We start from the raw sequence: 20,975 nt of genomic DNA, 5'->3' as shown, positions 1-20,975 counted from the left end.
GCTAGTGGACCGGGAATGTGGCTTTTCAAAAGAAGAGCTCAAATGAAAAAATGCTGGCGTGAATTAGATCCTAATTTTTCAATAAATGCTGGCGGATTAAGAGTTAAGAAAGTTTGAAAACTACAGAGCAGAAAAGGATTACATCATGATAATTTTGAAACCAATTTGAACATTTTGGAATATTGTAGCATGTAGCAGGACTGAACCATGCATGCATGGGTTCTGTGTGTATTTCTCCCAGTTACTGTATCACACTGTTATCAGCCTGGAAATAAAAACGTCTGGGTTTCCGAGGCTACCCTAGGACTGATACAGCCCAAGGCAAATGAATCAAAAGATGAGCTGTTCTGTGAGTGATTGCATAATGTGTCAGGTGAAAGTGGCGCTGTCTCCGTTTGCCCCCATATTATTGTTATTATTATTATTTTAGTAACGTGTGTGTTTAAATGCCTATTGTTGTGCTTTGGAGACCGAACTAGGCATATTAATTAATTTGGAGTGTATTCTGCAGGCACATGCTGTTGTCTCTTGCTGCTGCTGGCTGTACAGGCTGCTAGTAGTACACGGAGACTCGACACGAATCACGATACATTGATTCTGTGCGTGACTGATTCTGTGCGTGACTGCGTTTTGTTGTGGTGTTGCATTGGCTATGCTGCGCTGTTTCAGCCGTGGTTGGTTTGAAGTTATATCGAGTGTTTGCGAACATTTCAAACGTGTCAAATAACTGTAGTATGCGCGTTGCTCTACACTGTCTGTCTGCAGCCTGCTTTGCTGCGCGTTGCTCTGCACTGCCAGGGATATTTGCCTTCCCATTGGCTGCATTGCCGTTGCTTGTCGTCCCATTGGCTAGAAGCAGCCAATCACGTCAGTAATGACTAGATGTCGATCTTGTCGTCTAACATTCATGCCGTAAACACTAGTCAGGTTTCACCTGACAAAAATCACGATCATCATACATCACAATCTGTGCGCAGTCAATCAAATCATCACAAATGTCAGTCTGGCCAATCACTTTTAGCGTCTTCACTTTTCTTCCCTCACTTTTTAACCTCAATACAGTATGTACTTTGCTCAGCCAACATAAATTCTGCCCACTAAGACGGACATCCCTGGATGAATCAGAGAGAGTCCGATCGAGGCCAGATCCACTTGAGTCATATCATAACTAGTCAGATCTGGCTTTGCATAAGCTATATTATCTCTACTGGTGAAGACGTCCTGGAAATACGCCATCCCCATATGGGCTGTGATCTGGCCCTGAACGTCACAGGAGAACGTCATGATGACGTCATCATGAGTCATTTGGCTTGCCAGGAGGGGTTAGTGCCCCTCAAAAATGGAACAAAATATAGACGTGCAACTGATGTAACAAATCTTTTATTCAACACACATAAAAGTGTATATTTATGCAGATCATTCTTCTCATAATGTAAATGTAAATAAAAAAAAATTACAGTGGAAAAGCATACAAAGAGATACATGACTGTGGGAGGAAAGAAAGAAAAAGCAAGTCTTGGCCTAAAGCAAATTGATTTTACACAATGCAATGTTTATTATCCTGACATTTGTACGATCATGGTGGTACAGAGATGTCATGTGGTATTTGTTTGAGTTGCTCTAAGCAATTGACATTAAGGAATAATTGTATGTCATTGTGGATTCGGGTGACATTTAGAGCAATTGCCTCAGCTGTATACAAATGCATGGCATGTTTTGGAACATTTATGAAAGTTTAATAGGCACTGATTTATCCTGCCATGTCTTGAGATACGCCAGGAGAGGGAGAAGAGGCAAAGCGTGAAAGAGTGTGTTAAATCTGGCACGTTAAACATTGAGTCCACACAGACTAGATAATGCTCCCATGAATATTTATTTGTATACCAAGTGACGTTTCGACTTGATAAGTTATAACTGTTCATGACTGTTCATAAATGTTCCTGGGAGCATTATCTAGTCGTGCATCCTTTTTTCATAGTCCTCTGTCCAGCAACTATGCTTTTGAAACTTTTTTCAAATCTGTCATGTCTACTGATAAACAGCAGAATGCAAAATCCTATGATGTTAACATAATGTCAAGTTACATATAGGTAAAAGCTGTTATCAATGAACTCGGGCTCCTGCGGAATAGAGGGTAGCATTTTGAGCATGCACCCAAATGGTAAAAAGTGGGTTAATGCTGTGAGCCCAGAAATAGTCATTTTTGATGTTGTGTTGGAACTGGCATTAGCCGGCAACCTACTGTATGATGCTGCCAACAGTGTCCTGCCAACAATAACACCTGCCCATGACCCTCTGCTGTCTATGGATGAATCATGGCGTGCACAGGAACATTGGACCAATGTCAATATGCCGTTTCCATAGATCTACCAACAGTTATCATGCATCTGTTCAAGTAAACTGTAAATTGTTCCTGTGATGAATGAATAAACCTTTTAGGAAATGAAACAAAGTCCACAGAAAATTGCAGTATTCAGTTTGTAATAAATTAAAACAGATAACTTAAAACAGTCTGTGGTCCTTCCAGTGTCATAATAACAGACTGAAGTAGCCACGGCCTATACAGCCTTCACACCTAGATTGATCACTGAAATTGTCAGGTATAATTGACAGCACACTTATCTTTATGTGCTGATCTACCCAGCTTTATTGCCTCACCCCGGCTGTTTGCTGGTGGCTGGCTCCGTCAGGTGGAATTCCTTCCTCAATGTGGCCCACAATCATATAATCTGCTGCGAGCCACTGTAAAAATAATGCTAATGTAGTCTCCAAGTCAGCAGGCCCAGGGGAGGAAGGGGTTTAGGCTATGCTTTCTGAAAGTTGTTGTTGTTGTTTCTAAATAGAGTTAACCTACTGTCAAGTAAGATACCACAGACAGACACAAGTCCGTCAAAGAGAAGATTAATTCTGTTTTCTGGACTTGCATACTTTAACTGTTTTACGTTTTTCATTGTAGTAGAATCATTTCTCACAGTCAGCCTGAGAAATACCCCACAGACATATTTGATTCTCACACAATGAACAATTGCTGAAGTCATGGAGAGTGAGCAATGAAAATATATTCAGAGTCATCCGTGGCCTTAGGCTTTTGTATAATATGTGGAACCTTTCCGACCATGATACAGCTGTACTTCCAGACTGTTTTATTAGAGAAATACTTTGGGAGAGGGGGGTTGAATAACATGACAATGAAATGTTCATTATTTACTGATATCACTCAGAGTCAGCAGCAGTATGATGTTTTACAAGGTATCATAAGTCAAATTATCTTGTCACACTACTGCCACAGAATCTAGACGGCACCCGGGTGAGCAGTATGGGTTAGCGCCCCAGCTTGTGTCCTCTGTGAGAAGGAAGCCCAACAATGGCCTTTAGGAGGGCCATGCAAGCACCATTGCCCTGCGGAACCATTGCCCAACACTCCTGAATGAAGTGTCTGGTGCTGGGACTCTGGTGCAACGCACAGGTTCTGGGCCTGGTGAGAGCAGGAGTGGACCTGGTGAGACGTAGGAGGGGCTCGGACAGGAGACAACCCACATAGCCTAGTCCTTCCATGCGCCAGAAGCGTACCTCCCAGCCCTGGCAGAGTAGTTCTGGAGTAGCTCCAACGGATTGTGTGGCCCTGGTTTTTCCCTAGTGGGACTGATCCAGGGGGGCAGTCAGACAGATATTTTATGAAGCCACTAAGGAAATCGGGACTTCCTGAAAGTTCATATAATGGCCTGTTGTGGCGCTGTCATTGGGCCCAAAAAAACCCATATCTCCATAGAGGTCCATGTATTGGGGCCAACTTCACCTAGACTGTATTACCTTAATAAACATGGTCATGAATACTTTCTGCTTCCAGTCACTAGTTTAAAGTCTCATTTCTCATGTCATAATATTATTTTTGGAAAATGATGGTCCCATTTATAAAAGAAATAAAATGACCATAATGTTGCGTATGTTCTGAGGGGCGTGGCTACCGTTACAGTCTATGATCGAGAGCCACCCCCGTTCGAATCAAAATAAAAACCAACGAAGAAGAAGGGGGGAAGTCCCGCCTCGTTGTCTGGGCCAGCCAATGGCCAGCTGGGCCCAAACGCATCTAGAAAGATGGCGATTTACAATTCAAGGACTGACTGGCTTCATCTTACGTCCATATCAGACCCGGAGAACGCTTTGTCCATATTTCAGTCTATGTACTGATCGAGGGTAGCTACTGGGACGTAAGTCGGGACTTGATCACCCCGGCTGGGTCGCCTGAGTGAGGGGTATGATGTTGGTAGACCCGAAACCCCGTTGACCTCAGGATACATCACTGAGGATACGTCCCAGGTGCATCCATGCGATGTACTTTTTAGTAGTTAATAAAATAAAGTCATAATGACATAAATGTTTTCATTGTGGTTCTCATTGTAATATTAGGGCTAGGGCTAGGCAATGAGCTTGGACAAGACTGACAATACATGAATCACTTAAAGAAATAAAACACACACTGTACATAAGTAAGTAAAGTAGGACAGGAGCCTATCTCATGTTTCTATTGCATGAGGCAGCTTGATGTATAGACGTACACCCCCTGGACATGACGCTGAGGATTTGCCCCAATCCAACCCTTGATGCCGAGTGCCAAGCAGGGACTAACTCCAACCTCCCAATCTCAGGGCGGACACTCCAACCACAAGGCCACAGTGACCTCTTTTCCACCGGTTGGTTATTTTTGGTTCTTAGTCCATGAGCCAGAGCTCGAAAATTGTATCGTTAATTATGAATTGAGATAGGATCAATATGGTAAATAAAGTATATTAATATATGATAACCCTTCCACAGTAGTAGCTTTTTCATATTTTCTATTTTTTGGCATATTTTCTTATATAATGCCTCGTTTGCACATTACAATTTGTAATAGAATAAATCATTGTGTTCAGGTAAGTAATCAACTGGGGAAGTTTCATGGTGATAACAATCTAATATACTAATATAGCAATGGTTTTGCACACTCAATTCATAATTAACTTTCCAATTTTGGAGCTCTGGCTCATGGACTAAGAACCAATGAGAACTACCAACCGGTGGAAAAGGGGTCTGTGTGTGTGTGTGTGTGTGTGTGTGTGTGTGTGTGTGTGTGTGTGTGTGTGTGTGTGTGTGTGTGTGTGTGTGTGTGTGTGTGTGTGTGTGTGTGTGTGTGTGTGTGTGTGTGTGTGTGTGTGTGTGTGTGTGTGTGTGTGTGTGTGTGTGTGTGTGTGTGTGTGTGTGTGTGTGTGTGTGTGTGTGTGTGTGTGTGTGTGTGTGAGTGAGACTGTGTACAGTATAGGCTATAGGCCTATACAAATTCAAGAACACTATATTTTCTGACTGCTTCTTAACAACTCAGCAGCCACCTCTTGACTGCTCTTTTGAAACCGTTAGCAGTGCCTGTTGTTTTAGACGGTAATCGATTCCACTCTTGCTGTTGAGTACAAAAATGTGCTTTGATGCACTTATAAACCTACAGGGGACAAAATTGGCTGCACTGGATATTCATTGTAGTCTGTGAGAAAACATTCTGATAATTGTTATGAAACTAGCTTAAATGCAGCACCTTGATTCCCTTTGAACCACAATTGGATGTTGAAATGTACGTGCTGCGTTCATGTCTATGGGAAAAGTACAACCAACTTAGTTTCAGTGGACTTGTACCCTCATTCCAGCTCCCTATAGAGGGTTATTTCAGGGGCATTGGGTTTCATGTCCACATATTCAGTGGGAGACACTGCTTTGCTGCCACCCACCCACCACATCCAGGCCAATTTGTTGCTCTGAGACACAACATGAACTCACACTGTGTTTTTAGTACTACACTACTCAATCATTTGTGAGGGAGAACACAGCCTCTTTGCTCATGCTCAGCCTGAGCATTAAAATGCTCGGTAACACTTTACTTTAACTTTAAGGGACGAATTCATACACTTAATTAAGCCTTAATTACGTGTATGAATTCGTCCCTTAAAGTAAAGTGTTACCAAATGCTCTAATGAAAAATATCAATTACTATACAATTCAAAATGTGATTTCTGTTTACTTCTGATGATGTGACCACTTACAAAATCAAAGTGCTCAGCTTTGATTACGTAAGTGAATGCAATGATTTCCACAAAATGTAAATCATTGCATTAATTTAAAAACTAAGTATAGCTCCCCGTTTTGAAGGGGACCTCCTCTGTTATAGGTTCGAATTGATTTGAGAAGTTTACACATTTTACATTTCATGATTTTCTTCTAAAAAATTAAGACATTCCAAGTTTGTGTATAGGCTGCTGTACTGTGATGCACAGTTAATCCACCGTTGAGCTACTCAGTCCTCTCAAATCAATAAAGCCCTGCAAGCACATTATCCACAACATCCTCTACTTAGGTCACTTTAATTTTATTCTGATGACATTTCATTTCAGTGCTGGAAAAGACATGCACATTAATTAAAAATGCATGCAATCATGAATAAACTAACATGCTCAACTTCACTGGGATATATAAAAATAATATACTGTATGCACTGAAGAGACTGAAACCGACACACAACACAACAAATCATATCATAGCCTATAGCTTCAGTTTTAAAATGAGCAAAAACATTATTCTCCAATACAATAATTATTACAGTGAAGCTGAAACAAGCCCACACAGTTGCCTATAGCATCACTTCACTATGGTGGCAAATGGCAATATCTGCCTGAATGATATTCGATAATTGGCATATTCCGTGTATGTTTCATCATATGCAATGTATATGGAATAATCAGCCATTCTAGGACTAGCCGACCAATAAAAGGATGCGTGTGGATTCCACTCCGTATTTTGTGGTGTGCTTGCATTGCTACAGCATTTGATCTGAGCTCAGCCTCAGAGGAGCGCTCCCCTCTCCTCTCCGTAGCATTTCTACTTCAACACAGCGACGAGCTACTCAATACGTTATGTCGCCTGGTGAGTGAAGTTCAGCGAGCGCGTCTGAAAACCATTGTCTGGATTCATGTGGCACCTTGATACTTCACAGTTCTGTTATCTGCAGCACCGGGGGACTTTTGGCTATTCTTCACTGCGAAATAAACCTCTTTTGTTTGAAAAAAATGTGTTGATTAAACACTGATAGTTGTGACAAGTGGAAACCACTACCGCTCGTCATACCTGCGGATCTGCTGCAGGGGATTTTTTTCCTTCTTCTAGCAAGCGGGGAATCTGCAGGACAACATAATAAGGATTTTTCAGAGAAGTGGCACAATGTTGAGAATAGAAACCATCATTTGCACTTTTTCATTGCTTTCAGTTGCCGCAAGAGCAGATTTTAAAGCACGGAACTGCAGTGAGGTCAGAGACGCTTCTATTGCGAAAGGCTTCAGCTTCGCACATGTACCTCTTCAGGAGATATCAGGTAAGAGATTGCTTGCAGCCTTGCATTGTAGCCTATTGAATGCATTAAGTGTCAATTAACGAGTCTGTCCACGACAACGACGTGTCAAAAGAAGCACTTTATAGTCAAGATAAACACACTTTCAGTGAAGAATACTGTAGCCTATCATAATTGTAATCTCTGGATTAAAAAAAAGTTCCGCAATTTAACAATGCTCGACATACAGTAGGCTAAAATTAAGTTTAGCCTTAGCCGAACGATTTTACACTGTTCGATAGCATTGCAGTTGTCTCTGCAATTTATTAGCTCACCACGTACACCACTTTAAACCACCTGTCAAACCAAAAACTTTATTTGAAGAAAACTGGCGCAAGTAGGCTACATGACCTTGTTTTACATTTTTATGTCAAAAACAAAACAACGAGAACAACCGCTCGGTGAAGAAATATTATTTTCGTATTTGGCATTTTGGCCTACTCTAAAGATCAATGATAGACTAGGTTATGTATGATATATTATATATCAATGAAAGTAAACGTCAGACTCTATAAAATATATATAATCAATATCTTGATCCAGGGCTAGGTTAGTTGTATTGCAGTCTACAGTAGGCTAGCCTTCCCCATATAGATCCATGAAAAAGCTGAATTGCATTCCTCAATTGAAAAGTAGGCTAAAGTAGGCTACTAATAGGCCTACTAAACTAGGTCATGTAATAAACAATTAATTGACTTTAATAACATTGTTTGACCAGTCACTATCAGTGTTCAATTCAATAAACTTAATATGATGTTAGGGTGGTATCTGTGTCCAGTTATTCCAGAAGAGGTCTCTTAGTAGCCTATCTAAAAAGATAATGGTCAGGTCAGCAGATTAACCCCAGTGGTGCTGTGAAAATCCAGAGGATGTGTGAAGACTAATAGTCTAATAATAATTAGACTAATAATTAGCTCATCAGTGATTGTAACTATTGTTCACTTATTCCCTTGATTCCATATTAGTTTAACCACTATGACAATATAGGCCTGTATTACGTTTAAGTAAAGCGACTTTCAGTTTTTTGTAAAAGTGGTAGATTTACATGTTTCTTTTTTGGAAGGGATTGGGCTAGTAGCCCCATCTACACTGAAACATATGCACATGATGTATGTTATTTATTGGCTAACTATAGCATAAACTATAGCCTACAGATTAGGCTATAGTTAAATATGATTTTCAAGCATCCAAAATACATCCTTAAGTCATTGTAGTCCAAGTAAAATGACCAATAAGTTAAAAAACAACATATTGATTTACAACTCAAGTTACATTTTGTTCAGAATATAATCTACAAGGTTTTAACAACACACAAACATACAATTCTAAATCAAATTTCATTTTAGTTTTACCCATTTGTAAAATACGACATGCTAATTCTAAAGTGCACAGTGTGCACTGATTCCAGATGTTAGTTGTTTGTTCATCTATAACCTCAGGTGAATAGCTTGTCTGTTCGTGTCATTTCTGTCAGGTAGCAGGTCCCATGATTCACTGATAACAGCAGGAAATCTGGCACAAGTGAATGCTTGCATGTTTGATTTAACAGGCACACCTGTTCAATCATATATGTGTTCATAAATGACTGATTAAATCCTCCAGATTTGCTCTCCACATTATCTTTAATCTTCAAAATGAGTGAAAATGTCAGTCTCTGCTGTGAATGATGTCTGTGTGTAAGGTCCTTTGATCATCTCGATAAATCCGTCATAACCTTATGTCTGTATGAGCGGCAATGCACTGCCACGTGCCAACACCTCAGCAAATTTACTACGTCAGGTGATGGGCTTGTCCTTCATGCTTGTGATTTAACATTTCTGTCAGCAACACACAAGCCACATGTAAAAAGTACACTCAGAGGATTGTTCCTCTGAGTGGTTGTAGAGATTCCTGTACTCTGGTACGGGTAAACATTCTTAAATATAAAAAGTAAATGTGCAGTCTTCATTGCTTTAATCCCTGGAGGATTAGCTCCACACTTGCTGATGCAATAATGCTAAAACTCTGTATTTTACCTGGTTGCTCTTAGTACATAATGCTTATAGTTATGTACATGACTACATAGCTAGGTATATACTATACACTAGTCTATAGTATAGAGCAGTGGTTCCCAAACTGTGGTACGTGCAGTCCCCTTTGTGGTGCGCCAACGCCCTCTAGGGGGTGTGTGAAAAGGGTTTATGGTGTTATTTTGCACCAACTGCAAAATCTGGTAACCCACTGTTGTAAGGAGATGTATAAAGCAGCTGTGGGACTACAGCTGCTGCATATGTCTCTCAGGGCAGTGACATTATTTGATTATTCGCCATAATCATATTAAAAAATGTATAATCTTTGGCCAAATACAACAAGACTTAGTTTTGGGGGGTGCGTCAGCTAGGTCAGGAGGTAACAGGAGGTGCACGGCCAAAAAGGTTTGGGGACCACTGGTATAGAGTGTTGCTGAACCAAAGGGTCATGTGCCTTGCTCAATAGCATATGGTAGTACAGTCATTGGTGACATTAGCATTCAGTCTGCCACTTCCAAATCTGTTGAGTCTGTCCAGATCGAAAGAACAATTATCATATATGAAATTTTAGTAATCATTATTATGATTATGATAATTGGTTTGGTGGTGTGTGTGTGTGTGTGTGTGTGTGTGTGTGAAGTAGCCTATTTTTTTTCGAAAATGTCCCATTTATAACATCAACGGAATGTTCCATTATAAAAGGAATAGATTAATAAAATAACCTAATAAAAAAAGAACCCACAGATAATTGATTTTGAAAACCATAAGCTGCAACCTTAGGTGCTTGACACTGTTCTGGTCTTGATGTTTCCCTTGTTGCCTGTTATTTCAGTGAGCACGCCAGCAGCCAGCACATTCTCTTAACTTTACGACTTGGTGATATGGGGATCGATCTGGAAAGTTGGAAGCCTTTTTGTCCCGGGTTTACTCCAGACTATTGCTAGCCATTATGTAAAAAATAAAAAAGGTTATGTGAGGACTGCTTTTGAAGCGTGGTGTCGCAGAGACTTGCCACTTTACATGTCAAATTAGACTGAAATTCCGCTCTTATTAGTTAGTATTTATAATGTTTTTCTTATTTACATTATCTCTGTTTACTCTTGCGATTCCAGATTAAGCGATTACATCAGATTTACATTTTAGCATGAGTAAATATGTGTCCTTTTTGTTAAGCCCAATTCAAATTTGACTTGTTTCTTACTGTGTTAAATTTAATTGACACCTTTGATTATAGCCAGTTTTATATGAGTGTGTCAGTGTGATATTTCATTACAGCTTTGACACAGGTAATGGAGAGCTGATGAATTGAGCTCAAAACTGGTTAGAAATGTCAGTTTTGTTTCTTGGCGTAGTAAAAGTTGATGGCCTGATTTCTGTTGGTGTGTTTTCTCATGTGGAAAGTCAGACCTTTAGTTAGTGTTATTGACGGAAAAGTTGTTATAAGTTAGAGCCTAAGGGTTGAGTGTGTAGAATAATGCCACAGGACCTGCGCCATAGTCTCTGCAAGATGACCAGGGTGAGCTTAAGGTTGTCAGCAGCTACGCTCTATAGCCTTCCATTCCAAGGGGGCATGAACTCATGGGTCTAAGTCTTTGTGACTGTCAGCGCATCTAAAAATGGCCAGAGCTTCTCCTCTCCTGACAGTCTTGCTTGTACACGTTAAAATAAATTGTCAGCTAGTTCGACACTGGACATTTTGGGCTCCTTAATTCACACACACACATCACTGTCCCTGTAGAGGACTAGCCCTCCTTACAGGCCTGCTATAGCCTCCACTTGAGTGAATAACCCTGGTGTCTCAGATGAGATGAGGAGATTTGGATGGTGAGTCACAGACCGCTGGACCCCACAGAGCTTCCTGGGATGTCACAGCTCTCACCCTATCATTTGACATGCAGCTCTGGCTGCTAATTCCCAGCCATGAGATGGAGATGGGACGGAAATAACGGCACTGATATTTTATGCGAGCTTTGGCTGCCTACACAACCAAGCAAATGATCTCTGCTCGAGCGTGTAATATGCACAGGTCCTCCTCCGTCATGTAATGGGATGGAAAGGATTAAAAAGGGGCTAAATGGGGAGTGCCTGCAGAGAAAATATGGCTAGGTGATTCTGTGATACCAGTGTTGCTGTGATGCACACATGTCAGATTATTATGACCTACAGTACAACAAGTCACAGATATGGGGCATGGATCAGGAAATAAAACCCTGAGATTGGTAAAGTAAAGTAAAAGACTTGACTTGGTTTTTATTGGACTGTTTGTATTGACAGTCATTAGGCATTTTAGATTATACAACAGGTCGTTTCGAGGAAGCAATCTGAATCTTGAAACAGCTTTCTAGCCGTGCTTTAACCACGATAATCAAATCAAAATAAAGAATTCAGCCGTGGTTTTCTCTCAGAGCGCAGCAGACTCGGTGGCTAGGCTAGCTAGTTTCTTGGGACATTTGTGGTCGTAGTGGCTACATCTGTCATTGAAGCAGGAGTTAGCAGGAGTTAAACTATTAATCTGGCCCAAGGAGACGGTGGTGCCGCAGACTGACATGCGTGATTATATATGGAGATGTGATGGCACGATGCTTGACCATATATGGAGACGTGATGGCACGATGCGTGACCATATATGGAGATGTAATGTCACGATGTGTGACCATACATGGAGATGTGGGTGACTAGACGTGATGTCACGATGCGTGATGACCATATATGGAGGGATTGGAGAGGCGTGGGGTGACGGACAGAATCACGGGAAATGCACGTTTTCATAGTAAATGCGACTTGCTGTCGCAATAACAGTGTTCCCTGATCATGTGAAACAGTGAAAATGAAAGCAGAACACTCATATTACTTTAGTAGAAGAAATTTCTCAAATGCTCCAGCCATCTCTGTGCCATCAATCATGCATCATGAATGCCAAAATGGTGTCATGATGAGCTTTCTCTACGGGTGTTCCCTCGCAGAGCAGTAGGGAATCATTGTGTCCTGCAAACATGTGTTTCAACGTAGCAGCGAGAAACAATAACTGTGCAGCATTCACTGGAGCTATATCAAAAGGCAGTCACCATGGGAAACACGGGAGTCCATCCTTTTGGTCCAGGGAATGCAAGATTCAAGGGGTTTTTATTTGTCACTCACTGATGCAGGTATGCAGCAAAATTTTGGTGTGGCACATTCCACAAAATGGCTAAAAACAACAACAAAAACAACAACGTAATAATAATGATAATACTAAACTAGACCTGTACGTGCCCGTCGCAGTCGGCCCCATTGTTTTAATAACAGTTTTTACAGTACAGAATTACAGTACATTTCAAGTACAACTCAATACAAAAACCTTTAACTGTGAGTGGACGACAACATAAAGCATTTATACTTGTTTACAATAGGACCCACCATTTTCAATTCATCAAAACATTTAGAGACATACGAATATACACTTCTATATAGCCAAAGTATGCACATAGGCTACTACAGTGTGTGTGTGTGTGTGTGTGTGTGTGTGTGCGTGCGTGCGTGCGTGCGAGAGACAAAGTCACAAATTGACACATCGGAACCAGTACTTTTCAACACAGTAGTGTGTTGCTACTGTTTACTTTTATGGTCTTTTGAATGAATACATTTGACATGAGTTGTCTACTGTGTGTTTGCGTATGTAAAACTCTCAACTAGGCTATCAAGCTGTTCTGTGCGTGCGTGTGCATGTACATGCATGCATGTGACGTCATTAATATGCTCTGGTACCAAAAAAATAATTACCATTACACCACTGGTTAGGGGATGCGTTCACCTCGCGAAGACCTGGTTACCACACTGCTCCGGGCAGCGCACCCCTCGCACCTCCGCCTCCCAGTTCTTCTGCGTGTGTCAACACACGCAGAGATGACAGATTAGAATCACACACACTTGCGTGCACACGACACAGTTTTGGTATGGGATGAACATAATATAATAATTAGGCCTGCATCGCTTTGCCTAAAACACTGAATTATGAAAAGGAGCGCAATTGGAAAAAGCCTGCCGCTGGCTCCAATTTGTTGAAGATGTATACATTTATTATGCTTAAATTATTGCTTTGGCTAAAACGCTGAATTCCGTGGATAACGTAGGCTATGTACATATAACTACAGGCATTCATAACTACAGACATTAATATAGTCTTTAGATAATTGACACTATTTCGAAAAAAATGGGATAAAAAATCATGGGATAAAAATATTTAGGAAAAAAAAGACAAGTCACAGCAAAGCTAGCCTGGTTCGGAAGCGGGCTCCAGAAAAACTGCAAAGCCTCCTACACGCTGAGACATCCTCTTCTTACCATTAATGATTGACAACATAGGCTATTCTACTAACTTCGTGATTTGGACATGGACTCAACTGTTCACTCTTTGTTTTCAATAGTTTAAAAAAAGTTCCCAAGATCCAGTGTTTGCGAATGTCACGTTTTCATTTAAAGGTAGATTCAGTGATTTCACTTAATTCAAATATCACTTCTTCTTTTGTTTTGTTGTGATATTCCTCTGAGGATTATCCTCCCTACTATAGAGTGTGCTGACCTCTGGGGTCAAAAAAACGTAGGTTTCGTTTTTGGCTAAGTGGCCCAGCTGTCATCCAATCAGGATAGAGCGGGGGTGGGCCTTGGTGTGCGTGCTGTTGGCCTGCGTGTCCCCCCAATATAGTGAGTGTATGTGCAGGGTTTTTTCCAAATCACCCAACTGAATGCTCCTTTAAACATTTTCTTTCTCTCAAAAGTGGAGGGGACGTCCCCTCTCCTCATGAAACTGAGTACGTCCGAACCCCCCCCCCCTCCCTGTGTGCATGTCTGTCTGTGTAGGCGCATACGTATGTACTTTCTTTCATCGAGGAAAACCATTTATGTCTGCATTTCCGATCATTATGATCCTGTTTAGTCAGAGATTTGTTTGGGTTTCAGCAGGGTTTATACCAGACTCTCTCCCACTCATAAATCAGGTTATTGGTAATACATCCACCGATGACTTTTTCATGCCAAAAGGGGTTTTGGGACCAGTGGGCATGATAAATTTGACTTTGTTAATTTATAGCTTGCATGTCAGCTAATCAATCAGTCATCGGATATGATCTAAAATTGAATTTAATTTACTACCCAGCTGTAATAAATCTTGCCTCTTGAAAGCTGGTTTGGTTGACAGACTGTTCCTTTCTCATTTTTGGCTGCCAAGTGTGAATTCAGACTACAGGAATGAAAACAGGATTAGGCTACTACTGAAGCTTTGGTTACTGGGCTCCAAGCATCAGCTGGTCAAATATTGTACGCTTCACATGTATTTGTCCACACTTTTGAGAAGCTATTTCCGCCTAGATTATCGAGAGATTAAAACTGTGAGCACGATCACAAGTCACGACCGTGAAGAATTAATGTTTGTCAAAATCATTTGAGATAAATCTACTGTGAAAAACAGGGAAATGGAATGAAACAATCCTCTCAATATGCTATGGCACATGAAGTTATAGCTGTTTAAAGAATCATTTGAAATGTGGAACAGTGACTATTGTATCACAGTGATACTGTCACGCAGAGATGGAGAATGTGTTTTGTCAATGCTTACTAATATTATCTCACTGTTTGCGTGATGTTTGGACAAAATCTGTAGGTGTACTATAAAATAAATGGGCCTCCTGGTGGCGCTAGAACAGGCCCATGTGAACATTTTGGCACAGAGGTTTACTATGGCATCCAGGGAGTGTGTGTGCAGTCTGCCAGTTTACTGAAGTTAAATGGGCTCACATGGACTAAATGTTAATAGTGTATCACTAAAAGAAGATGAGAGGTGTTTCATTGGATGCATTAACTTCTAATAAGTTGTTTTAGGTTTGTTGTCTCTGAGCCTCAAGAACAGACAATGTATTTGTTATGTTGAATCTATGTGTCTATTTTGATCACCTCAATCAATATCATTCTCATAATGCTGGCTTGGCACATCAGACTGTCAGGCTGGTTCAGTTTCTATAGTTTTTTTATCCAGATTTGTTTAGATAATGCATGGCAAAAATTCACACATAACTTAATCTCTTAAAACAGATTTAGCAAAAACAAAGAAAACACAAACTTTTCTTTTTACCAAATGGGTCCCCAGATTGCACTTCATTCTTTCTCTGCAAAATACGAATATGCTCGTACCCCCCAGGTATGGGACGTTATCTGCTAGGTACGAACATATTCGTACCCCCCTTTTACTCCATATGAAGCGGTTGAGCCCAAAACCAATTTTTAACATTGGTCCGGTTGTTATTCAACGCTTCCTTCACCACCAGCTATGGGATCTTTGCAAGCTCCCTCCAATTACCTCGGCTAAAAGCAGGATTTTCAAAGCCCCATAGCTTCTACGTTCACTGTCCATGGTAATCCTGATTCATTTGATGTTCGGATGTCATTTGTGACTTTGTCTCACATTGCTCTCGACATGTAAACAGCGTGAGCTAATAGCCGATCCCTTACAATGATATGAAATGAGCCAAACAAGGAAATAAGGCTGTCACTACACTTCTGCTGCCACCTAGTGACAATAATAGAGTTAACTTAACCTACAGGCTACTGCATATTCTATATGGATCACATGCCATTTTCAATAGAAAAATGGTTACATTTCAGCAAGAGACGTGGCTTAGCTATATGTCTTATTTGACTGTCAAAGTTCTGAGCCAACACCAAACAAAGCCTCTCAAATGCCTCATCGCTGTCGTTGGATCTATCTTTAGCCACATGTCTGCCATTCCCATCTTGTTGACGTCTGACTAGACATGACGTGCAACTGGAGAGGATGCGTGCCTTTACACCACTCCTGGGGAAGGTTTACTGAGGTGTCTGTGCTACTGTGCTTAGCAAGATGCCAATGGGAGGTTCATGTAGCAACTGAGCTGTGTCCTCTCTCTGTCTCTTCATCCGTCCGTCTGTCTGTCCGTCCGTCCTGCTCTAATAGAGGACACCAGCACTGTAACAAGCCATCAGGGCCAATAATTGCTGGTGTTGCTGAACTAAGCTGTAAATGATGAGTGAAAGGTAATGATCAGTGCAAGTCTCAGGGACCTCCTATACTCTCAGTCTCCACACAAGCCACCAGCTGCTACCTGTAGTGTAGTCCTTTTGCCATGCTCCAGTTAGCAAATTGACGCAGAGGAGAGTTGCTGGCTAGCGTGCACTCAGTCGCTCTCAGGGGCTTCTAGGCCTGCTGCCATGTATATCAAATATCCACAGCAGTCTTCTCATTCCTCCACCAGGCTTTTTATTACATGCTCCTCAATAAATATCAAAGCCAGACATAGTGCTATGTATGCTGATTATGTGCTGCTTGTCATTCCAAAATGTACTGCATTTGGTGTTAGCGTAATCCATATTAATCTCAGTGATAGTTTTGCTGCACCTGCAGGATGTGGCACATGAATATTCCCTACGTATTATAGATCAGGGTGTTTTATACTGTAAAAGTATGTACTGTACAAAAAATATTTTTTCCCTGCCCTGTCAGTGCCCAGAATAAGACAAAAACAAAAGAAAACAAAAGAACAAAAAAGACGAACAAAACAAAATGCATTCATGATTGTTTTCCTCAATGTTTGCACTTTCGCGCAGGGATAAGCATAGCCTACTTTTGTGTACATATTAGGATGGTAACGATAGCGATACGATACGTATCATGATACGGGGTGCATACATTTGTCCGATGTACTAACAGTCCGACAGGCATTAGTCCGACAAATAAGCTGGTATAAGACTCACCCGTGGCTCCTGTCATGCGTTGCTGGTTAAGACACATGCGTGGCTGGTTAAAACTCACCCATGGCCCCCGACATGCATGCCGGTGTAAACTCACCAATATGGCTTCCCTGTGAGGTTGGGGTTAGGTTAGGGTTTGGGATAGGGTGTCGGACTAATGCCTGTCAGACTGTTAGTACGTAAGACCAAACACATGCACCCTCATGATACATGGTTGACGATACGATACGGACAGTATTGGTTCATTCATGGCGATAAGATAGAATTACGTCATAGTGTCTGAGCAAATAGGCATAGTGTCTATTTTATGTCATGATGATGTACGATGATAAGAGCGCCCCTCACTTCACACGGGTGTGATTTCTATTATGCTTTATTACTGTAAGTCTTTACGTATGTGTTTACTGTGTATTACTGCAGGTGTTGTGCATGTTTTATTGTGTCTAGACAGTACAGTACCGCCTTGTGAGGCCAGTTGTCCGAGGTCAGAGTGAGAGGCGTGGGCCTGAGGCAGCAGGTCTTCAGGGGGTCCAAACCGGAACCTGGTAGACAGACCTGGTACCTGAGGAGAACTGAGGAGATGAGAGACAAATAAGATAGTCTGACTTTAAGAAAAGCTGACAAGTTTTACAGATTACAATTATTGTCCATGTGGATGATTTTGAAAGGTGCTTCAGCATTTGATTGTGTGCGTTTGTCTAAGCACGAGTGTCTGTCTCCGTCTCTCTATCCAGCACAAGAAATTGGGGTCGCATTCGGGTCACTCCAGTATTTGCCCCCAAGCCCCCCGTGACGTATTGTGGCAGCCAAGTCTATGGACTTTTTATGTTTGTGTTATTGCGAACGCAGTCCTCTTAGCTAGAGGTTTGTTCTAAGCTAACTTCAGTGAACAGTGAGCTGAACTGACATGACATACAGATGTTAAGAGACAATCTTTCAGTGTCACTTCATAGCCAAGAGCAGTTCTAGTAGATTTGAAATATAGGCCTATTCTCCACAAAAGGAGACTCCCCAAGTCAACAGTGCATATTTGCTGTGATGGAGACCGTGGATATATTTAGGCTTTAGGGAACGCCTTTTTTTTAGGTAGAACCATATTTCTATTTATATTCCCATGTTTTAGAATAAATGTTTTACTGTTTATGACAAATATGAAAAAACTGCTGCATTTAGGAACATTTCATTATTCATTATAATACTTGAGCGATTGTATTCCGGTTGCTTTTTTTTAAATGTTTTTTTTTGTGGCTTTTGCCTTTATTTAATTTTTGTAATGGAGGGACAGACAGTAGGCTGACAGGAAATGTGGAGAGAGATGGGGGGAAGATATGCAGTGAAGGCCATCAGGATCGGGAGTCGAACCTGTGGCACACTGCCAGACTGGATTACCAGCCAAGGTGCCTGGACCACTGAGCCATGGCCCAGGCCTATTCTGTTGCTTTCTTGCCCTCATAGTTATACATGGCATATTGATAGCTGAATGCTGTGACATACTGAGAAATATGACATATATTACTTAGAACTATGATATGAAACTGTTCCAACAGCTTTATTCCTGTCCTTTTTCCCTTCGCACTTGCTCTCTTGAGGATATGGAATAGCGTCATGGCATTTGTGGCTTGCTTCTTTTTTTTCTTCTTGTGGACTGTTTAATGTGGCTGAGAATTCATTCTTGCTTCAACCTGTCCTCATTCAGACAAGGACATTGACGCTCCTGTATCAGCATCCCCTGGTTATTTAAAACACACATGTCTTTCATTATGACTTCTGACATGACCTAGAATGTGATATGAATACTGTCATTCAATTTTGATTGATGCAAGTTCTGTCTTTCGCGTGAAACTTGTCTATTCCATACACAAAATCCTCTGGAGACATTATTAAAAACTGCGAAGGAGATACAGTCACTGTGTGAGGAATACACAGATGTCTGGATCCATGCTGATTTCCATGCGCCCAATTGAATTCATTGCCATGCAGTTCTGTAAAACATGAACAACATTTGTTGTCTGGGTAAAAATAATACCTAAAAAAAGAAACATTTTCTGGCAGTTAGTTGCATGTTAACCACTTATGAAGGCAAGTGTTGCACAGCTCAAATTCTAAAATTAATTGAAGTGATGTGGGTTTTACTCCTTGGAAATCCTGAAGCAAGAATCCTCCACTGAGTAGGATCAATGTTGGATAGCTCTGACATAACCTCTGGCTTTAAATTTTAATAAAGGGGGTAAAATGAGTTGAACCAATTCGATCAATGCTGAGGAGTCTTCACTGTAAAGATGCCATTTGGCAGAGCATGTCATGTTTATGTATTGAAATCCAGCATATTATTGGGAGGTGTTTGGGTGGCTCTTTCTCAAGCCATGCAATGAGAATCAGCCACACAATTGATGGCAGGCATTTCCTGTTTGAGCTCATTAGGGTGGAGTAGTGTGACGCCTTTAAAAGTTTGTCAGAGAGGACCATGGGACACAACAGATGGCAGAGCACATACGGTATGCTGTGAGTGTCTTCTTTGGCCAGGTACTGATAAATTCTGTTTAGAGTTGGCCTACCTTTTTGGAGAGTTTGGACACTCTTTATCCTCAAAGCTGACTGATAAGTGGCGTTCTTAAAATAGATAGAATCAAAATAGATAGATATGAATTTAAATTGTCATGACTCATGTCACCTCTCAGGGTGATTTGTAGGATTCAAAGGTGCTGACCTAAGAGCTATTTGCATCGAAGAAGAGCGGCATGTCCTCGTGAACTGTGCAGTTCTACAGGGGCGACTGTGGCTCAAGAGGTAGAGCAGGTCGTCCAATGATCCATCATCCATGGGTCGGCGGTTCGAATCCCGGCTCCTCCTGGCTACATGTCGAAGTGTCCTTGGGCAAGACACTGAACCCCAAATTGCTCCCGATGTGCTGGTTGGTACCTTGCATGGCTTCCACCGCAATCGGTGTATGAATGTGTGGTTCAATGTAATGCACAATCTATGTAAAGGCGCTATATAAATGCACCATTTACCATTTAGTTCTTTACTGGTCTTGGAAAGAAATCCTTTTCAAATTGCTCAATTATTTTAAGGTTAAAGAAATGTACACTTGTTGGACTCAATTCTAGATTGTTTACAACGGCTGCATGGGTAAAGCAGCCAGCCAAACGAGGAAAAGAGATAACAAACACTGTTTACATCCGTCGAGACTCAATTTAGTATACATTAAGGATTATCCCAAATAATTGTAATTCTCTAAGAAAGTATTGCACTCAGGTGATTATGTATTGTTGTGAGTGGCCTAGACATCTAATAATAAATAATAGTATTGCATGCAGTACTGTACAATATCTAAATACAGCCATGAAAGTAGCACAGCATATGATATATATTTGGCAGTGGCTCAGGAGATAGAGAGGCCACTGTCGAAGTGTACTTGCATGAGAAGACCCTCAAGCCCTAACTTCACCCGATGAGCACGTTTGTGCCTTGCATGGTTTCCTCTGCCTTCAGTGTGTGAATGGGTGAATGAAATGCGGAAGCGCTTTGCATAGAATTGCTATATAAATACGTAATATAAATGCGCTATACAAATGCACCATTTATATGATTAGCAGTATTGCCAATTTGCCACCACTGTCTGCCTCCCTCTCCCGTCTAACTTCCTTCATCTTTCTGTCAGACTTCTGTCAATCTAACTTCTCCGTAATCTACTAAGCCTGGTAGTTATTTCCTCTCTCACATCCGTGAAACATTGCAATGTTTCCTTTATCATCTTCCAGAACATTAATTAAATTTTTTTATACAAGGTAAATGAATAAATAACAATA

The 20,975-nt window shown here is 41.1% G+C and overlaps 1 protein-coding gene across 2 annotated transcripts in view; it reads left to right on the top strand.

Moving 5' to 3' along the window:
* Positions 1 to 6,914: 6,914 nt before the first annotated feature.
* The window catches only part of LOC308331132 (glypican-6-like), a gene marked incomplete at its 3' end in the record, with an annotated part of 133,095 nt that continues 119,034 nt past the window's right edge, over positions 6,915 to 20,975 (top strand). For both annotated transcript variants that reach the window (XM_080786324.1, XM_080786323.1), the window contains exon 1: positions 6,915 to 7,387. In XM_080786324.1, the coding sequence (XP_080642450.1) occupies positions 7,237 to 7,387 (151 nt within the window). In that variant the 5' untranslated portion in view covers positions 6,915 to 7,236. The remainder of the gene's footprint in view (positions 7,388 to 20,975) is intronic.

The sequence above is a fragment of the Protomyctophum bolini genome (genome assembly GCF_963924005.1).
Source record: "Protomyctophum bolini genome assembly, chromosome: 16".
NCBI classification, from domain to species: Eukaryota; Metazoa; Chordata; class Actinopteri; order Myctophiformes; family Myctophidae; genus Protomyctophum; species Protomyctophum bolini.
Note: the sequence above shows the minus strand (reverse complement) of the source record. Positions and strands in the feature narration are given on the sequence as shown.